The following is a 19,671-nucleotide window of genomic DNA, read 5'->3' on the forward strand; positions in this document are numbered from 1 at the left end:
AATTTCATTCTTTGTTTATTTACTGTATTTTTAGGTGCCTTTCTCTCTAAACTGCGGCTCACAAGATAAAAACGCTTTTAAAACAGGTTTTTAAAAAATGGAAACAACCTTAGGGTCCAAAAACACAAGGCAGAAATAATCCAGTTTGAGACCGCTTGAACTGCCCTGGCTCAAGGCTAGGGACTCCTGGGAACTATGGAGCTCTCTGACAGAGAGAGAGAAGGCGAAATGGCTCACAAAACTAGGCTTCCCAGGATTCCCTAGCACTGAGCCAGGGCAGGTAAAGCGGTCTCAAACTGGATCATTTCTGCAGTGTGTTTTGGAACCTAATTAAAGCAATATAACATTAAGATTAAAAATATACCAGAGTTTAAAAAACATGATCTAAAATATTTCCAATGTAAGTATGTATGTATGTGTGTGTGTGTGTGTGTGTATATATATATATATATATATATATATATATATATATATAATTATTAAACAAAGAGACAAACATGGAGGACCAGAAACATATGTGTATATATGTCTATGTATGTGTGTATGTATATGTATACATATATGTACATATATGTATATATGTGTGTATATATATATAAATACACATATCTATGCATATGTATATATATGTGTGTGTGTGTGCATATGTATATATGTGTGTGTAGGTATATGTGTGTATATATGTATATATACACAAATGCATATACATGCATGTATATATGTGTGTGTATGCACACACACATATATGCATATGTATGTTTGTGTACTGTATGTATAGATATATATAGACACACACACACACAAACACCTATACATATATATATATATACCTCTGTGTGTGTGTGTGTATGAAGAATAAATATCCTGGCTGTGTGTGTTTCCCATCCATTTTAACACCCCAAGATGAACATGAATAGAAAGCAGGCCAAGAGGGGGAAAGAAGGGAGAGGGAGGTCCAGGGCTAAAGGGGGAGACCCAGCCCCCTCCCCTCCCTCCTCAGGTGACGTCAGAGGCCCCTCCACTCTTTTGGCTCTGGCTGAGGAAGGAGAGCGGCGCATGCGCAGCGGCGTCTTAGTCGGCGCCTCCTGGAGTCTTCTGCGGTGCTTCCTCCTCCTGCGTCCGCAGCTGCGTGGCTGGCTTCCCGCCCTCAAGGAAGAAGGCCCTCCCGGGTAAGGAAGGAAGGAGAGCGGGAGAGAGAGACAGAGGAGGAGGAGGAGGAGGAGGCCGGGCTGGATGGCTGAGGAGGAGGGAAGGAGCTTCCTGAGCCTCTGGAGGGAAGCTAGGGCCCAAGGAGAGGGGCCCAGGGCTCTCGCCTTCGGCACCTTTGGCCTTGGAGAGTGGGAACCAAGGATGGCGAGGAAGGAAGGAAGGAAGAAGGTTGAATACAGGAAGGAAGGAAGGAAGAGGAATAGGAGGAGGGGAGGATGAATAGAAGGAGGAAAGAAGGGAGGGAGGAAGAAGGATGAACAGAGGGAGGAAGAAGGAGGAATAGAAGAAGGATAAATAGAAGGAGGAAAAGAAAGTAGGAAGTAGGATGAATAAAGGAAGGAAGATGAATAGAAGGAAGCAGGGAAGCAGTGATGAATAGAAGGAGGAAGAAGGAAGGAAGGAAGGAAGCCAGCCTCCCTGGGCTCCACTTTGCGCCCTCTTCCTTCCTGGGCCCTTTTGTGGGTGACGATGGCGAGGGCAGGATGGAGGCAGGTTGGCACTGTCTGCCAGGGCTCCAAGCTGCCCTCAGGGTCAGCAGGCGTCCTCCTTTTCCAGGACATGCCTTGCCTTGGCCTGGCCTTTGCCATGGCTAGCGATGCTGGAGGGGGGGGGGGTCTGGGCCTGGTAGGTTTTTTGTTGTGGCCCAGGAAGTCTTATTCTTATTCTTATTAAATATATATTATTATTATATTACATTATTCTGACATCCCAGAATGCAGGGGCTCAAGGCGGTGAACAACAAGTATAAAACAGTGCAATTTAAAAATGGGCACAACAATATTAAAATATATAAATATAAAAAATGGGAAAAACAATTATAAACCGTTTTAAGAATTAAAGCAGTTATACATTAAAATATAACATGTTAAAATACAAACCCACTAAAATACATATAGCCACACAACTACAGTTCCCAGAATTCCATAGCATTGGAAGTGGTGATGGGAAACAACACAGCAACAACCCCTGAGTTATTTCTAGGGCTGGAGAGTAAGGAGTAAAGGAGTAGGAGGTTTTTGCAGGAATAAAGAAAAATATATTTGTTACTCCTTATTCCTGTTGTTATATTGCACACATGCAAACACCGTTTTTTATTGAGTATAGTAGGAGTAGGAGTAACATTAAGAAAAAATATCTTATTCCGGAGTAGGACAAGGAGTAACCCCCCAATCAACCACTACTCCCCAGCCCTGATTATTTCTCAGGGTTGCAGCCTGAGAAAGAGGGGGCTAACATCTCCTTCTTTGGAGGTCTTCAAGCAGAGGCTGGATGGCCATCTGTCGGGGATGTTTTGACTGAGATTTCCTGCATGGCAGGCGGTTGGACTGGATGGTTCTTGCAGTCTTTTCCAACTCTATGATTCTATGAACATCTCACAAAGCTACAGATCCCAGGATTCCATAGCCTTAAGCCATGGCAGTTAAAGGGGTGTCAAGCTGCATCATTTCAGCAGTGTGGTTGCAGCTTGAGAGAGAAGGTTAACTAGCTCATGAAACTATAGGTCCCAGGATTCCATAGCCTTGAATCATGGCAATAATTCTGTGGTGCAGATGCAGCCTGAAAGAGGAGGCTAACATTTCACAAAACTACAGTTCTCAGAATTCCATGACACGTGATTTGGTGACAAAGTGCATTATTTCTGCTGTGTGGATGCAGCCTGAAAGAGAAGGCTAATTATCTCATAAAACTACAGATCCCAGAATTCCATTGCCTTGAGCCATTGCAATTAAAGCAGTGTCAGACCTGGCTGAACGAGACTACATGTGAAAGGGATCTAGGAGTCCAAGTAGACCATAAGTTGAACATGAGTCAGCAGTGCGGTGCGGCAGCTAAAAAGGCCAATGTGATTCTAGGTTGCATCAATAGAAGTAGAAGCGGGTTACATACCGCCATTTGGGATGTCCTCAGGACATCCCAGTTTAAAAAAGGGGCGTTTCTTCTAGACACCCCTACTCCTGTTACAGACTCTGTCCGTAACAAATGGCAGCGGCCGTTCCACACAGCTGCCGCCATCTTGACGTAACGGATGCTCTGCGTCCGCACGTCGCGCCCCGGAAATGATGCCTGAGTGCGCGACTAGCGCCTTGCGGCGTCTCTTCCGGGGAGCAAGAAGGAGCACGATTTTCGCGCTCCTTCTTGGCAGCGTCCAGGAACCGCACCGTTTGGCTGCTGCGGTTCCCAGACGCTGCAACCAGCAGCGGTGCGATATGGCCCCTTCTGGGCCGTCTGTAACGCACCATAGTGTCTAGATCAAAGGAAGTAGTGCCACTCTATTCTGCTTTGGTCAGGCACCACCTGGAATATTGTGTCTAGTTCACAGTTCAAAAAGGACATTGAGAAACTGGAGCGTGTCCAAAGGAGGGCGACTAAAATGGTGAAGGGTCTGGAAACCATGTACTATGAGGAACGCCTTAGAGAGCTGGGTATGTTTAGCCTGGAGAAGAGAAGGTTAAGAGGTGATATGATAGCCCTGTTTAAATATTTGAAGGGGTGTCATATTGAGGAGGCAGCAAACTTGTTTTCTGCTGCTCCACAGAACAGGATCCGGCACAATGGATGCAAGCTCCAGGAAAAGAGATTCCACCTCAACATTAGGAGGCACTTCTTGACAGTAAGGGCTGTTCAACAGTGGAACACACTCCTTCCTCGGAGTGTAGTGGAATCTTCCTCCTTGGAGGTCTTTAAATAAAGGCTGGATGGCCATCTGTCAGGGATGCTTTGAGTGAGAGTTCTTGCATGGCAGGGGTTTGGACTGGATGGTCCTTGTGGTCTCTCCCAATTCTACGATCCTATGATTCTATGATTCAGTTTGCCAAGAAAACCCTAAATGAGTGTTGCCTTAGGGTCACTATAAATCAAAAATGACTTGGAGGCACACAACAACAACAACACCAAAACTCTAGCCATCCAAGCAGCCCAAACCTTGGGGGATTTTCTCCTGCTTCTTCCATTCTCTTTTTAGAGAGAGAAGTCGACTTACTGTCCTGTGGTCTTGCAGGGCTCTATGGTGCAGGAGGTTGTCTAGCAGCCCTCAGCATCGTAGAGTTGTCACAGTTCCCATCACATTTTGCCAGTTAAAAGAAAAGGCAGTACAGCACTTTATAAATAAAGGTTAATAATAATAATAATAATAATACAGCCCCAAATGGGGAAGGGGCAGGTTTCCCTCTTGGCACCTGTAACCCAAGATGTTTTTTAATCTAGAGATAAAGCAACAGAAATTCCTGAGCACTGTTTCCTCGCCCGCTTCTGTGTATTTCTTCCTCCATTAGCAGCAAGGGAGTTGTTGTGTGCAAGTTGTTTCTGGCTTATTGCAACCCTAAGACACAATCCTATCATCATTTCTTTTGTTTGAACAGGTTGAGGGGGTTGCCTTTGCCTTCCTCTGAGGGCTGAAAGAGTGGGGCTTGCTCTGGGTCACCCAGTGGGTTTTCATGGCTAACTGGGCATTTGAGTCCTGGTCCTGTAGGGGTAACACGGGGAGCTGCGTATACAGTTGTCCCTCCATATCCATAGATTCTTTATCCACGGATTCAGGCATCCCCGGTTGAAAATATTTTTTAAAAGCATACATTCCAAATAGCATTGATTTTGCCATTTTATATAAGGGACACCATCCTACTACGACATTGTACTTAATGGGACTTGAACATGAATGGATTTTGGTATCGTGGGGTGGTGGTGGTGGTGGTGGTCCTTGAACCAAACCCCAGCGGATACCAAGGGCTCACTGTATTTAACCTGGAAAAAAGGAAGTTAAGGAGTGACATGATAGGCATGTTTAAATATTTGAAGGGATGTCTTATTGGGGATGGAGCAAGCTTGTTTGCTGCTGCTCCAGAGAATAGGACACTGAGCATTGAATGCAAGCTGCAGGAAAAGAGATTCCGCCTCATCATTAGGAAGAACTTCCTTATTGTAAAAGTTGTTTGACAGTGGAACATGCTCCCTTGGAGAGTGGTAGAGTCTCCTTTTTGAAGGCTTTTAAACAGAGGCTGGATGGACATCAGTCAGGGGTGCTTTGATTGATTGTGTCTTCTTGCTGCATGGCAGGGGATTGGATTGGATGGCCTTTGGGGTCTCTTCCAACTCTGTGATCTTGGAATCTGTGGTCTCCCAGAGTCCAAGACCAAACACTCAAAACTACTACACCACGTTGGCTCTCATAACAGCAAGGGAGTATGGCAAGGCATGATATCATCCCTAGATGCAAGATTGTGGCAGCCACTCCACCAACCTGGTGTCCTCCAGTTGTAATTCCCATCATCCCCAATTATGTTGAACTAACTTGTACACTTTCTAGCCAGCGTAACTTGTCAGTGACTGGGGGTTGTGAAGACGCCAGATCCCATCTCATCTTGGAAGTTATGTAGGGCAGCTCTGTAAAAATATTTGGATGGGTGATTGCCAATGAGTGCCAGGTGCTGCAGTCTATATTTCAGAGGAAGGAACTGGCAAAACCACCTTTGAGTATGCCTTGGCTAAGAAAACCCCAATGAAATTCAAGGGCTCGCCATAAGTTGACAGGCAACTTGAAGGTGCATGTGGATCTTAGTCTGCTAACATAATAATAATAAATAATAAATGATTTATTTATAGCCCGCCCAATCATGAAGAATCCGGGTGGGTTACAGCAGTAAGAAAAATACATCACAATAACAATAGAATAAAAACAACAAATTACAATAATAATAAATAGCAAGAAGAATGCATAGTAAATAACAACAATAATAAAAACTGCATAACAATAACAGATCAAATCAATACAACTCAAAATTAATCCCCAGAATACATAGCAAATAACAATAACAAAAATAACAAATCATAATAGCAATAAATAGCAAAAACTGACAATGTCTAACTCTCTCCTGGCAGCAGAAATACAATAGTGCAAAATGCAAGACGACAATAACAACGAAAGACTGGTCCTTAATACTCCCTCAGGCATTAACTAATAATAACAACATTCCTCTCAGGCTGGAGCAGTCTTCCAAAGGGCTGGGGAGCTGGCATTAAGTTGCTGGCCTGGTGTTTCTCTGCCTCAGTAGCTGGCCTGGAGTTTCTAGGGGTGGGGCAGCTTTATAGAGTGCTGCTCCATGCCAAGCCCTGGTTGCTGTGCCTCTGCTGCTGAGTCCTGGCAGATGTTAAAGGAGACAGGTACCTTCCCAGCCTGGGATAATGGTCCTGCAATGCTTTATGGTCATATGTTATGTATCTGCTTTGTAATACTGGATGATGGAGTATGTTACACATATGGTGATGCTGGGTGGAAAGAAGCTGGCTAATGAGCAGAAGTAAGGGGAGGGAAAATGTGCTTTGAGCTGTCGAAGAGGAAAAAAGACAAATGGGGTGAACTGCTTGAATTGCTTTGTGTTTTGAATATACTGTGTAACATAGTCCTGACAGCTTAGTTATGCTATGGATAACTTCAGTTTTCTGAATACAGCTTTTTGAACCTACTGAAGCCTATACATGAACATGGCAACTCCTCCAACTCTCACTAAGTCATATACTCAGCTTTTTCAAATTATTTTCAAACATTCAGCCAATCAGCCATCTCTCCTAGCATTACATAATCTCGCCCCCAACAGATATTTACCTTGATACCGATACTTTGTTGTTTTGTTATGTGCATTCAAGTAGTTTCTGACTTATGGCAACCCTATCATGGAATTTTCTTGGCAAGTTTCTTCAGAATGCATTCATACCTGCACTATCCTTTACGTATATAAACATATTTTACCTTAATTTCGCTCATAAACACAACACAATGATTATATGATTCTAACCTTTTCTAGAGCACTCCATATCATGGTATGCAAATCTCCTGATGTTGATATACTGCAGCATTCTGCACTATTGGCCATGCTGACTAGGGCTTCTAAGAGTTGCAATCTAACAACGTCTGTTTGCCATCAAGTCAACTTCAACTTATGGCGACCCTATGGATGAGAGGCCTCCCAAGAGCCCCAGTCATCTACTGCCCTGCTCAGGTCTTGCAAACCTAGGGCCATGGCTTCCTTGATTGAATCTCTCCACCTGCAGTACAGTTTTCCTCTTTTCCTACTGCTTTACACTTTGCCAAGCATTTTTCCGGTGAGTCACATAATCTCATGATGTGTTCACAGTATGACAGCCTCAGTAGGCGTGCACAATCCCCACCCTTTCTCTAGACAAACATTGTGTACCTACAGAAAACTAGGACATCAGTAGAAACGGTCTTAGCCTGAAGCTCCCTCATATTTCTTTTTGTCTATGCAGGGTTTTTTTTTTTGGGGGGGGGGGAAGAGTTTTGGATCTTGTGTGCCCTCTGCAGCCTGAAAATTTACAACCCAGACGTGGATTTATCTCCGCAAGGACAATAGGCTTGTATATTATGCTATGTTAAGTCATGTTTGCCAGAGTAATGCAAGACGACTTCATGTAACATTCCTCTGCCAGAGATTTGAGCTCAGGAACTATGTGCAAAACATATTATCTAGCACTGATACACTGTGGCCTTTCCTGCCCATCATGAGAATGAAATTAGTATTTATTAAATGAGATTTTATTTTGTCTTGTAGAAAGCAAAATGGATACAACCAGCCACAGCCTGATGCTTCTCCAGCAGTTGAACATGCAACGGGAATTTGGCTTTCTCTGTGACTGCACAGTTGCAATTGGAGATGTGTACTTTAAAGCCCACCGAGCAGTCCTAGCTGCCTTTTCAAACTATTTTAAGATGATATTTATTCATCAGACAAGGTAAGGCTGTGCTGGTATATTAGGGCATGCAACACTGCAATCAAAAATTTGCATCCTCGTGAGAGTAGGCTGTCAGAAGCTGCCCAATTCTCTCTCTCACACACACACACACACACCATTGTTTGACTGGAAATTGCAGGAAGCCTCTTGAGTATTCTTTTAAAGTAAAAAAAATGGAGATAGTAGGTGCAATACTCCAGGGCCTCACAAAGGATGTGTGTGGACTCCACACCTGGAGTCGTTGCCCACCTGTACTAATAATATACGTTGAGTCTCCCTTATCCAGCTTTTCAAAATACTCCAGAATCATCCACATGGGTGGTTCAGATAGTGACACCTTTGCTTTCTGATGGTTCAAAGTACACAAACTTTGTTTTATACACAAAATTATTAAAATGTGTATAAAAATACCTTCAGGCTATATGTATAAAGGGTATATACAACATAAATTAATTTCATGTTTAAATCTGTGTCTAATCCACAAGATATTTCATTATGTGTATGCAAATATTACAAAATCCAAAATACTTCTGGTCTCAAGCATTTTGGATAAGGGACATTCAGCCTGTAATGTGTTTTCAAGGGAATTTTCAGTGGAGAGAGTGAGGGCTCTGTGTGCGTAAGAGGGTGAGTACTGTGTGAGTGTGTATGTGTTTTATGGGTGAGAATGGCATATGAATGTTACGCATGAAGGTGTGAAGAATGTGCATTACATGTGAAAATGTATTATAGGTGAATATTTATCAGTTGTTTATGAATATGTAAAAGAAAGAGAAACAGATAGTGATCCCACTCACAATTTTGTGACAGAGCGGATGTCCACCATTGCTATACAGTCTGTAGAAGGTACTGCAGAATGGACTACTGTCCTCATACTTATAAAATGATTCTTTGCTCCTGCTGTATGTTTGCCTAGGATTCATTACTGTTGCATCTACACTGGGATGTACTTCTGAGTAGAGACATAAAGGATTGCACTATTAACATCCAGTATCACCTTGTCAGTACTGTGAGATTTGCATTATAATCAATAATGCTTTGTGAATGGTGACTGTACTTATTTAATTTCAAGGTAGTTGCCCCAATCTTCCCTGGCATCACTTTTTTGTTTTTCTCTCATTTCTCTGCACTTCTGTGTATGTATATATAGCTAACAACTAACTTGGGATAAATGTAATACTATAGTCCAAAAAAGCTTCTTCCATAATAAAAAGAGCCTTGATGCAACAAGATTCTCAGTTGTTTATAGTAGCTGAAGTTCTGCCATTATGTGTTTACTTAACTCCCCTCTTTGTTTCAAGCAGTGAATGCATAAAGATACAGCCAACAGATATTCAACCTGATATATTCAGCTACTTACTCCACATCATGTACACTGGAAAAGGACCCAAACAGATGGTCAACCAAGCTCGGCTGGAGGAAGGCATCCGTTTCCTGCATGCTGACTACCTTTCCCGCATGGCGATTGAAATGAACCAGATGCTCTCCCCAGAGTCTCTTTCCTCTTCAAATCTGTATGGGATTCAGATCTCCACTACACACAAGACTGTCAAGGAAAGCCTCCAGACAAAGGAAAGTTTAACAAGCCTTGGGGGCAGGACTGCTAGTCAAGGTGATCACCCCCAGCTTCAGCTGTCTCTAGCCATAGGGCTTGATGACGGCTCTTTGGATCAGCAGATTTCTCATCCTTCTGTCCAGACAGCTGCAAAACCAGTAGAGGAGCCTGCAAACCCACCTGTAACGGTAAAGCAGGAAAAGGTTGACTCTGAGCCAGTTGTATCACAGAATCATGTTTCTTCCTCCCCGGAGATCAGGAGCCCAGCCTTTGCTAAAGCCAACCTCAAAGTCCATTTATGTCAGTATTGTGGGGAGCATTTTGAATCCCGAAGCATCTTGCGGGAGCATTTGTTTACTCACGTGTCAGGGTCTCTGCCATTTGGAGTCCCAGCCTCGATCCTCGAAAGCAATGACCTCAGCCAGCTCCAGCCCCTTAATGAAAACCGCGAGGCTGTTGACAATCACCGGCCTGGCACTTTCCTTCGGAGAGAGAATGAGCGCCAATTGGAACATCCAACCCGTAGCAACCTGGAGCCACTGCCGATTGGCCAGTTGTCCCTGGTATCCAAAGACTCAGAGCCCATGGAGTTAAACTGCAACTTTTCCTTTTCACGGAAAAGGAAGATTAGCTGCACAATCTGTGGTCACAAGTTTCTTCGAAAGAGCCAGCTGGTCGAACACATGTACCTTCACAAAGGAAAACACTTCAAATTGGGGAGGTGCCAGCGCCTTGGCAGTGCCTTGGCTCCAAAGTTTCATCCATATAGTGACTGCTGGACACAGAGTGCTGCAAAAAGTGTCACCCCCTCTCAAGCTCATGTGGATCCACAAAATGTGTTGGATCCTGACCTCTCTCAAGAGAACATTGCCGCCATCCTGGTAGAATAGATTCTTCCTTTTGTGTCTGTGTTTTTTAGCCTGAGAATGAACAGTGTTAATCTCAATGTCTCTTTGCTGTTGCCAAAAGTGTTCTTCTAAAATATGAACAGGTACTGGAAAGCCCCATTCTCTATTTACTTCACCATCTTGGGCACATGGCTGCTTAGAGCAGTGCAGAGACCATGTGGGTAGGGCATATGATGTGGTTACATGTCATGCATATATCAACTATGGACAAGATTGTTGCCAAATGCAAGCAGACTCACAAGCTGCAAGTTTGATGGCCCATGGTCTGATTTGTTTATAAGAAAGTTTCATCACTGGATTTATACTCACCCACCTGCTGAAGTTGGGAGATCCCCAGATGTTTTGAGCTGTGGAATTTGTATATAGGGACTTAGATAATAAAGTGTGGAATTCATTACCTCAAGGATGTAAGGGTGGCTAGCAATTTGGGAGCTTTTTAAAGGGAATTAAATACATTCATGGAGTTAGTCATCATTGGGTCCTGGTTTGGGGTGGTGGTTGTGTATCACATTCAGTATCGGAGGCACCATGCCTCTGTTTATCAGTTCTGGGGGAATGCAAGACAGAGGATGCAGCTGTGCTTCCTCTTTTGCTGACAGGCTTCCCAAGGGCGTCAGTTGGCCACTGTGTGAACGGAATGCTTGATTAGTGAAGCCTTTGGTTTGGCTTAGCCTGGCTCTTCTTACATTCTTATGGTATCTGCAGAGCAAAATGCTCCTCTGTTACTTCCCTGCCTCCCACCCTTACCTCTTCGTAGTCTTCAGGCAGCATAGTAGGGAAATGGTAGTCAGGAATACCTCTGTTTTTAGTATCTCACTGTTTGTGAAATGAGAAGCAAGTCTCCCAAATTGGATTCCAGAATTAAAATTAAATACATTTAAACTAAAATGGATTTCTGTTTATTTTGCTATGGCTTTACATAAGACTACAGTGCTTAACCAATTGACTAGCCAAGGCAATTGAGTAATAACCTTTTGATCAATTAAAAATATGCCCCTGGTTAATCATGCTTTGGGTTACAATTTTTTAAAAAACACTTAATTAAAGGACTTACAAAAAAGATTTGGTGGAATGATAACTTCATCTTATATCTTGTCAAAAACAGCTCTTCCAGATTTTAAAGAAAAATGTTTCTCCTAATGTTTATGTGGAGTCCGTTTTCTTGTAATTTGAATTCACTGGTTTTTATTTTAGTTTCCGGAGCAACAGAAAACAAGCTGGCTCCATCATCTACATGACATGCCTGCAGATATTTGAAAAGAGCTATTGTGTCACCCCTCCGTCTTTTCCAAGCTAATTATATCCATCCCTGCAAGTCATTCCTCATAAGACTTGGTTTCCAGGTCTTTGATAATCTTGATGGCCCTTCTCTAGATATGCTAGCTTGTCTTTGTCTTTATATTATATGTGTTAATATCCCACATTTAATACAAGAATAAACTGATAAAAACTTGCATATACCGTCAACAAATATTTGTTTTACTTGGTGGTGCTTCCTGTTTTATTAAGGGATGTCATGCCCCCTTGCCTATAGGAAGTTGCCTCTGCTAGACTATTTATAGCTACCTACCCAGTATTTATTGTCTGAACCAACTAGCAGTGGCCATCCAGGATTTCAGGCAGAAGAGTTTTACCTTGGTTTTACATCCTTCAAATTGGAGAATGTAGACTGAATCTGGCTCTTTCTGCATGCAAAGCCAGGGCCCTGTCCCTTCACATGTTGTGCCTGTCTGCCTGTTGCAACAGTTAAAGGAGCAGCATGGAAAGCACTGGAAGAACATGGCTACTAATGCTACCAACTTCTTTCTTTCAGTTAGTCTCAAAGGTGCTACAAGATCTTTCTACAAACTAACTCTGCTATAACTTTGAATGGCTACTAAAGGAGTGTAGAACCAGGTTTCACAACTATGTCTCTGCACAAATGCTGCTGTGGCAACTTGAGATGCATCAATCCAGAATACTTTTGAGCTCTCAGCTGGGTCCTGAGGTGCAGATGGAGGAAGCCTAGGAATTATCCCAAGTGGGTTTGACCTTGCAGCACTTGCATAGACTCCAAGGCCCTTGTTGGTAATGTACAGTGGGCCCCTGGTATCTGCTAGGCAGGGTTTGGTTCCAGGTTGATACCAAAATCTGTGGATGCTTAAGTCTCATTAAATACAATGACATAGTAAAATGATGTTCCTTATCTAAAATAGAAAAGTTAAGGTCTTTGGATAAGGAATCTATAGATACGGAGGATTTACTGTATTAGTTCCTAAGGAAAGGCCTTTTGGGCATTTTTGCGTGGTTGCAGCCCATGATGGGAAAGGGAGCATGTAACCTCAATGGCTGTATCTACACTGCAGAATTGATGCAATTTGACACCACTTAAACTGCCATGGCTCAATGGTATGGAATTTTGAGATTTGTAGTTTTGTGAGATGTTTAGCTGCCTCAGGCTGCATCTACACTGCAGAAATAATCCAGTTTGACACCATTTCAACTGCTTTGGCTCAATGATATGGAATTCTGGGAATTATCATTGTGGCACCAAAGCTAAATATTTCAGAAAACTTCAATTCCAAGAGTTCCATAGCATTGATCCATGGTAGTTAAAGTGGTGTCAAACTGGATATTTCTGCAATGTAGATGCAGCCCCTGTCAGCTCTGCTGCCACAACAAACTACAAATCTCAGGATTCCGTAGGATAGAGCCATGGCATTTAAAATGGTGTTGAACTGCATTAATCCTGCAGTGTGGCAGCACTCTCAAGTCACCACTGTTGGAAAGATGCGAGCTCCTGGGTAAGACTGCCCAAATTTTGAAGGTGTGTCTTTCAGGTAGACAAAAATAGAAATAGCCCACAGATAGATGTTTCATCTGCCACTGAGCAGTCAATGTCTATGGGTATGTCAGCTTTGGAAATTTCACTGAAGGAGTAAAATTAGACATCCAAAGTTCCATTTCTGCTCCCTTCTGCAGTTGTACTTAGGTGGAAATAGTGCAACCCTCAAGGTGTTGCTGGACTGCAACTCCCAGCATTCCTCGCCGTTGTGCTCCAGCAGCACCTAGAAGGCATTGCAGTTCTAACATAAGAAGAACCCTTGCCAACATTCAAAGAGAGTTGTTTAGATTTTTACCAGTGGTGATGCTCAAAAAGGTAAAGCCAAAGAAGGTTATGGGAGTGTTTGTAAACATAACAGTGATAGTAGCACAGCAAGCGGCTGTCTGGATATTATCTGACGAATAACAAGAGGAATGGCAAACAGCATAGCCTTTTAGTTTTTCTCTGTGGAGCAGCCTACTTGGTGAGTTAGGAGTGCTGTCCTAGGGAGGGTTTCCCAGGGGTCCCAGGAGAGATGGGCTCTCCTCCATGAGCAAGACGGGGAGATATCAGATGCAGAGGTCTTGACTCTCTACCCCTCAGGCTGCATCTGTAGAGTAGAAATAATCCAGGTTGTCACCACTTTACCTGCCATGGCTCAACTGTATGAAATTCTGGAGATTGTAGTTTTGGGGCACATTTAGCCTTCTCTGTCAGTTCTGGTCCCACAACAAACTACATTTCCCAGAATTACATATCATTGAGCCATGGCAGTTACAGTGGTGTCAACCTTGATTATTTCTACAGTGCAGATGCCATCTCAGGCTCCTGACATCCCAACATTGGAGGGAATTTACATGGTCTCTTAAAGTTTACTTTAAATGGAAGGAATGTTGTGCTTTTAAAAAAGACAGGCCTTATTAACCTTGCCTTTATTCCAAAATCAGGACTCAAGGTGGCTTACAAATTAAAACAAATACAGTATAGTAGACCCTCCACATTCACTGGGGTTAGGGGCACAAGACCCCCATGAAAGTAAAAGCAATTATTTTTCTTTACCTGAGAAAACACTTCTGTAGGCATTTGTAGGTCCTCCAGTGCAATTTATGACTAACATCTTCCAGAGGTTGTCCATAGAATTGTGCTAGAGGACCCACAAATGCCTAAAGAATTCTAGGTGTTTCTAGGTCCTCTAGCATGATTTCTGCAGACATTACCCATAGAGTCAAGCTCCATGACCTAGAGATTCCTAGAGAGAACATATTAATCAAACCTGCAAATCAAAGCTGCAAATGCGGAGCGCTGACTGCACAGTTAAAACAAACAAAAATGCAACATTTACATTACTTTAAAAACCTGTTCTTAAATGCCTGCCAGACTAAAAAAGTTTTTGCCTGCCAGTAGCCAGAAGGACAGTACAAAAGGCTCCCTGCACCTCCTAGGAAGGGACTTCCCAGAGTCTAGGGGCAGCCACCTATAAGGCCCTGTCATTGATCCCCACCAATTGTGCCTTCTCTGGTTTATCTCATGGCCTGGGGAAGCTGATACAGAAATATATGATCTGTCAGATTATTTATTGTTCTGCATCAATAATAATAGTAATAGTATCTAGATCAAGGGAAGTAATGGTGCCACTCTATTCTGCTTTGGTCAGGCCTTAGCTGATTACTGTGTCCAGTTCTGGGCACCACAATTCAAAAAGGATGTTGACAAGTTGTAGCATGTCCAGAGAAGGGCCACCGAAATGGTGAAGAGCCTGGAAACCATGCCTTATGAGGAAAGACTTAGGGAGCTGGGTATGTTTAGCCTGGGAAAGAGATGGTTAAGAGGTGGTATGATATCCCTGTTTAAGTATTTGAAGGGGTGTCACATTGAGGATGGCTATTCACAGGACAACTACAGGATGAGCGCGACAGCGTGCAAAAATCTTCACATGATCGTGCTATAATGACGGGAGCAATTATGTTTTTTATCCTGTCTGATAATCTCCTCTGTGGCCAGCATTACCGCATGGAACGCTGTTACCTTCCCATCAACGTTTTACATGTTTTCGAACTGCTAGGTTGGGAGAAGCTGGAACTAGTAATGGGAGCTCAGGCTTTGAACTGCCAACCCACCGATCTTGCAATCGACAGAGCATCTTAACTGCTTAACCACCGTAGCCCTTTTGCTCTGTCAAGCTGGCAATGTTTCATAAGTCCCTGGTTCAAAAGACTTGTATCAGGATCTCCCATTCATCCAAGGTGAGTAAAAATCTGATACAAAAGGTGATCAGTCAAGGATTTTTTTTCTTTTTAAACGATTTCTTTTTTAAAGTTAAGAATTTTTGTTTCTAGATTAAAAGCAATATGATCACTCCTTCTCTATAATGTAAGTTTATTGTAAATATCTTACATGTGGGGAAATAGGCTGATTTATTTAGAAGGCAATTTACAAAATGGGGAGGAATCCTGAGACACTCTGGGTGTTGTTGGACTGCAAGTCCATTTTCTCTGCTGGCCAAGACTGATGGGAATTGCAGTCCAACAGCATCTGGAAGGCTGCACAATCCCCATGCCACTTCATGTCCAAGAGTTGAATTTTAAAGTATGTGTTACATTGGGCAAGTCTTTGATCTTCTTTTTCTGTATCCGTGCATAATGGCTTCAAGGGAACCATTGGAAACCAAACAAATATACCTCTACTCAGTTGTTGATCCCACAAGAGGAACAATCAGTGAGACAACAACAGCTGAAAATAACAAAAATGGCAACACGGTGTGTGTATGGTGGCAAATCCCTTCTCATTTCTTGGCACCAATAGATGTCTTTCCCAGAATTGCAGGTTTCATTCCACTAATTTCCAGCATTGTCAGATCAATGAAAATGAAATTGGGCATCTGTCCTTGCAATTGTTGATCTATATCTTTATATAAAATATTAATTACCTTTATAGGCACAAAGTGACTTCCAGAAACATCTTGCAAGAAAAACCACAAACCACAAGACCACAAGGACTCTCCTGCTGTCACACTAAAAGCCGTCCATTAAAACAGGAACAAATATTACATCAAGAGGAGGCAGACAGATACGACATCAGGGTTTTTCCATACTTCAAGGGCCCCAGCAATCCCTAAAGAGAAATAAAATAAAATAATCACAATCTTGCTAGGTTGGTTGCTTCCTTTTCCAGAAAAAGGCCTCTGTGGATCTAAAAATAGAACAGGAGTTTATCTGCTAGTTTTCATTGTTGTGTTGTGTTTTCAGGTCATTTTGGAATTATGGTGACTGCCAGGCAAACCTGTCATGGGGTTTTCTTGGCAAGATTGGTTCAGAGGGGGATTGCCTTGTATCTTCCTCTGACACTGAGAGAGTGTGACTTGCCCAAGATCACTACATGGGTTTCCATGGCCAAGTGAGGATTCAAATCCTGGTTTCAGAGAGTCATAGTCAAATGCTCAAACCACACTGGCTCGTTTCTGCTAGGAAAAAATGGAAATCACTAACTGCACCTCTGGAGTCCTGGTTAGATGCTATGGGCCATATTTGTGGCCCTCCTACTTTTCTTTTGGAAAAATGAGTGCAAAGGTTGGGGGGGGGGGTTGAAAGTGAAGGAGGTGGTGTTTTGGGGTCCCAAGTTAAATGCAACTCCCTGAGACTTGGAAGTTGTCCACCTGCAGCATGACATGGTATCCATCTGATGTGTGCATGTGTCTGTGTCTGTGCCTTCAAATTACTTGTTGATTTACGACAATCCCATGCATTTCTTCGACTGGTGCCAAGGGATTATTTAGAAAGTGTTTCCTTCTCTTGTCTTTGGGAATCCTGGTGTCCACATTTCAGACTCTGCCTGCTAGGGAATGATGGCAACCAAGGGCCTTTTTAGGAAGTAAAATAGGCCATATATCTGGAATTTACTCAGCCTGCAGTTGAGGCTGCCTTTCATCATCATCATCATCATCATCATCATCATCATCATCATCATCATCATTTTATTTATTTATGTCCCACATTTCTCCCAATATAGGAACTCAAGGTGGCTAACAGCAAATTTAAAACAATAGAAATTAAAAGCAATACAAAAGCATTTTCAAAATATCAATAAAATGTTTAGAAACAATTTCTAAAGTTAAAAACATTAAACATTAAAATAGATATATTAAAATACTACCGTATGTTGTTGTTGTTGTTGTTGTTGTTGTGTGCCTTCAAGTCATTTCTAACAAGGTGTTAGCCTTATTTAAATATTTGAAGGGATGTCATATTGAGGAGGGAGCAAGCTTGTTTTCTGCTGCTCCAGAGACCAGGACCTGGAGCAATGGATGCAAGCTGCAGGAAAAGAGATTCCACCTCAGCATTAGGAGGAACTTCCTGACAGTAAGGGCTGTTTGACTGGATTACCCTTGTGGTCTCCTCCAACTCTATGATTCTGTGAACTTATGGTTACCCAAAGGTGAACCTCTCATGGGGGTTTCTGGGGGCAGAGAGTATGAAAACACTATATATAAACCTTTAAAAGATGTGTTGTAAGGATTTTTATTTATTTATTTATTTATTTTGCTAATTCAGCTTGTCTAGGATGGCCATTTTGTTGTTGCTGGGTGCCTTCAAGTTGTTTCTGACTTATGGTGACCTTAAGGTGAACCTATCATGGGGGGTTAGGGGGTTGAGGGTATGTGACTCATCCAAAATCACCCAGTGGGTTTCCACGGATTCAAACCTTAATCTCCAGTCATAGTCCAACACTCACAGTCCAATTTACACACTGTAAAAAGATGTGGGCAGATTGGCATAAAATAGCCTGTATCCTCTGGGTCAGTCGTGACTAGAGGAGACCCATTGAATCTGCTCCTGCAGCTTCTGGAGCCTCTCCTCTTGTGATTGTCACATCCTCTGGTCTTTCATGCTCTTTATGAGAGCCTTCATTCTCAGAGTCCATCCCAGAGTCCTGGAGGCACAGTATGACAGTCTGCTACTGTCTCCCATTTGGCCACCATCAAGGCACTTCCCTTTTGTAGGCAGAAAAAGAAAAAGAAAAAGAAAAAAACACCAGCATAAAGCTGCTCCTACTTGGCACCTTGGCTACCAGTGTGGTAACAGAACTGAAGTGAAAGATTGTAGCATGGATGTCGGAGCCGGCTGTTGCTTTGCATTGCAGGGAGATGAATAAGGAATGGGGAGGACAAGGTCTATAGGGGAGACACCATGAGTTACTGCACTGGGTGACACCAGTGGGATCCCTGGGGTTGATATCACCTGGTACGGGGGAGGCAGTGGGTGTGGTGGACTGCTACAGCATCCAGAGGGATATTTGAGCTCCAGCATGGTTATAACTGTGCCAGAGCCTAAATGGAAGGCACTGCCACCCCAGCAGCTGCCACCCCTCAAGGGGGCAGTGCCAGGCCTCCAGAGGGCTGTTTGTTCTCTGGTATGGTTGCTGTGCAAGTGAGAAAGGGACATGACATCCTTTCTCGGCAGCTGTGCCAGTCCCACTGGGTGTACCACCCCACTAAGTGACTCCATCTCTGAGGTGTCACCCAGTGTGGTCTGCACCCTCACACTCCCCTGATCACACCACTGGGTTACATCAACCCTAGTGACACCACTGGACCAAAGTTTCTCTTCAAATGCAAAAATATGAGATCTGGGTAGCAATGCCCACATTCCTCAGTGTTCAGACTTTATCGTCCAGGAGGTGGCAGCAAGCAAATGCTTTTCTTTTCCGGCGTAGAATGTGAGCTTGCCAGTGGTAAACTTCATGGAGGGCCTTTACCCCACTCCACTCCTCCTCCTCTTTCAACCCTCTGTTTCTTCCATCCCTCTTCTGTGAAATACAGAGTGACTCATTAAAATTTATGAGGGCATTTTAAACACATGTCAGAGGAGCAAGAAGAGGGGGTGGGAAAGAGAGGCGTTAAAAAAAGAGAAAAGAAATGAGGCAAGTAGTCTTTCAGAGTTTATTTTTGACTGGGATGGCATGGCACTGTAGGCTTAGCTCAGCTAAGAAAACCTCTGACAAAGAGGTTCTTTTTTACAAAGGCTTTTTATGCCCAACCAGCCCCCTGTGTCTTGTTGTTGTTGTGTGCCTTCAAATCATTTTTGACTTATGGTGACCCTTGGTTTTTTCTTGGCAAATTTCTTTGGAAGGGATTTTCCATTGCCATCCTCTGAGGCTGAGAGAGTATGACTTGCCCAAGGCCACCCAGTGGGTTTCCATGGCTGAGCCCAGATTCAAACTCTGGTCTCCAGGGTTATAGTTCAATGCTCTAACCTCTACACCATACTGACACTCTCTCCCTAAAGAACATAGTCCTGGATTTTTGGCCCTGTCCAAAGTCATCCACATACCAGACTGGAAATGCAACACATTCTAAGAGCTGAAAAGGAGGTATTTGAAAATCCACTGGGGCTGGTGTCAGGGTTCATCCTTTGTCAGGTTCTGATTGTGGCCCATGGCACTGTTCTGACTATGGT

General features: G+C 43.2%; 1 protein-coding gene across 1 annotated transcript; it reads left to right on the top strand.

Annotated features, from left to right (window-relative positions):
• The first annotated feature begins 1,088 nt into the window (after positions 1-1,088).
• Positions 1,089-11,823, top strand: ZBTB25 (zinc finger and BTB domain containing 25). Its single transcript, XM_089522723.1, has 3 exons — positions 1,089-1,169; positions 7,773-7,953; positions 9,258-11,823. Exons 2-3 carry the CDS (start codon positions 7,781-7,783, stop codon positions 10,396-10,398), a joined length of 1,314 nt encoding a protein of 437 aa, XP_089378849.1. The 5' UTR covers positions 1,089-1,169; positions 7,773-7,780; the 3' UTR covers positions 10,399-11,823.
• Positions 11,824-19,671: the final 7,848 nt, after the last annotated feature.

This window comes from Sceloporus occidentalis, unplaced genomic scaffold (assembly GCF_023333645.1).
Source record: "Sceloporus occidentalis isolate IW3139 unplaced genomic scaffold, rSceOcc1.0.p SCAF_4, whole genome shotgun sequence".
Classification (NCBI taxonomy): domain Eukaryota; kingdom Metazoa; phylum Chordata; class Lepidosauria; order Squamata; family Phrynosomatidae; genus Sceloporus; species Sceloporus occidentalis.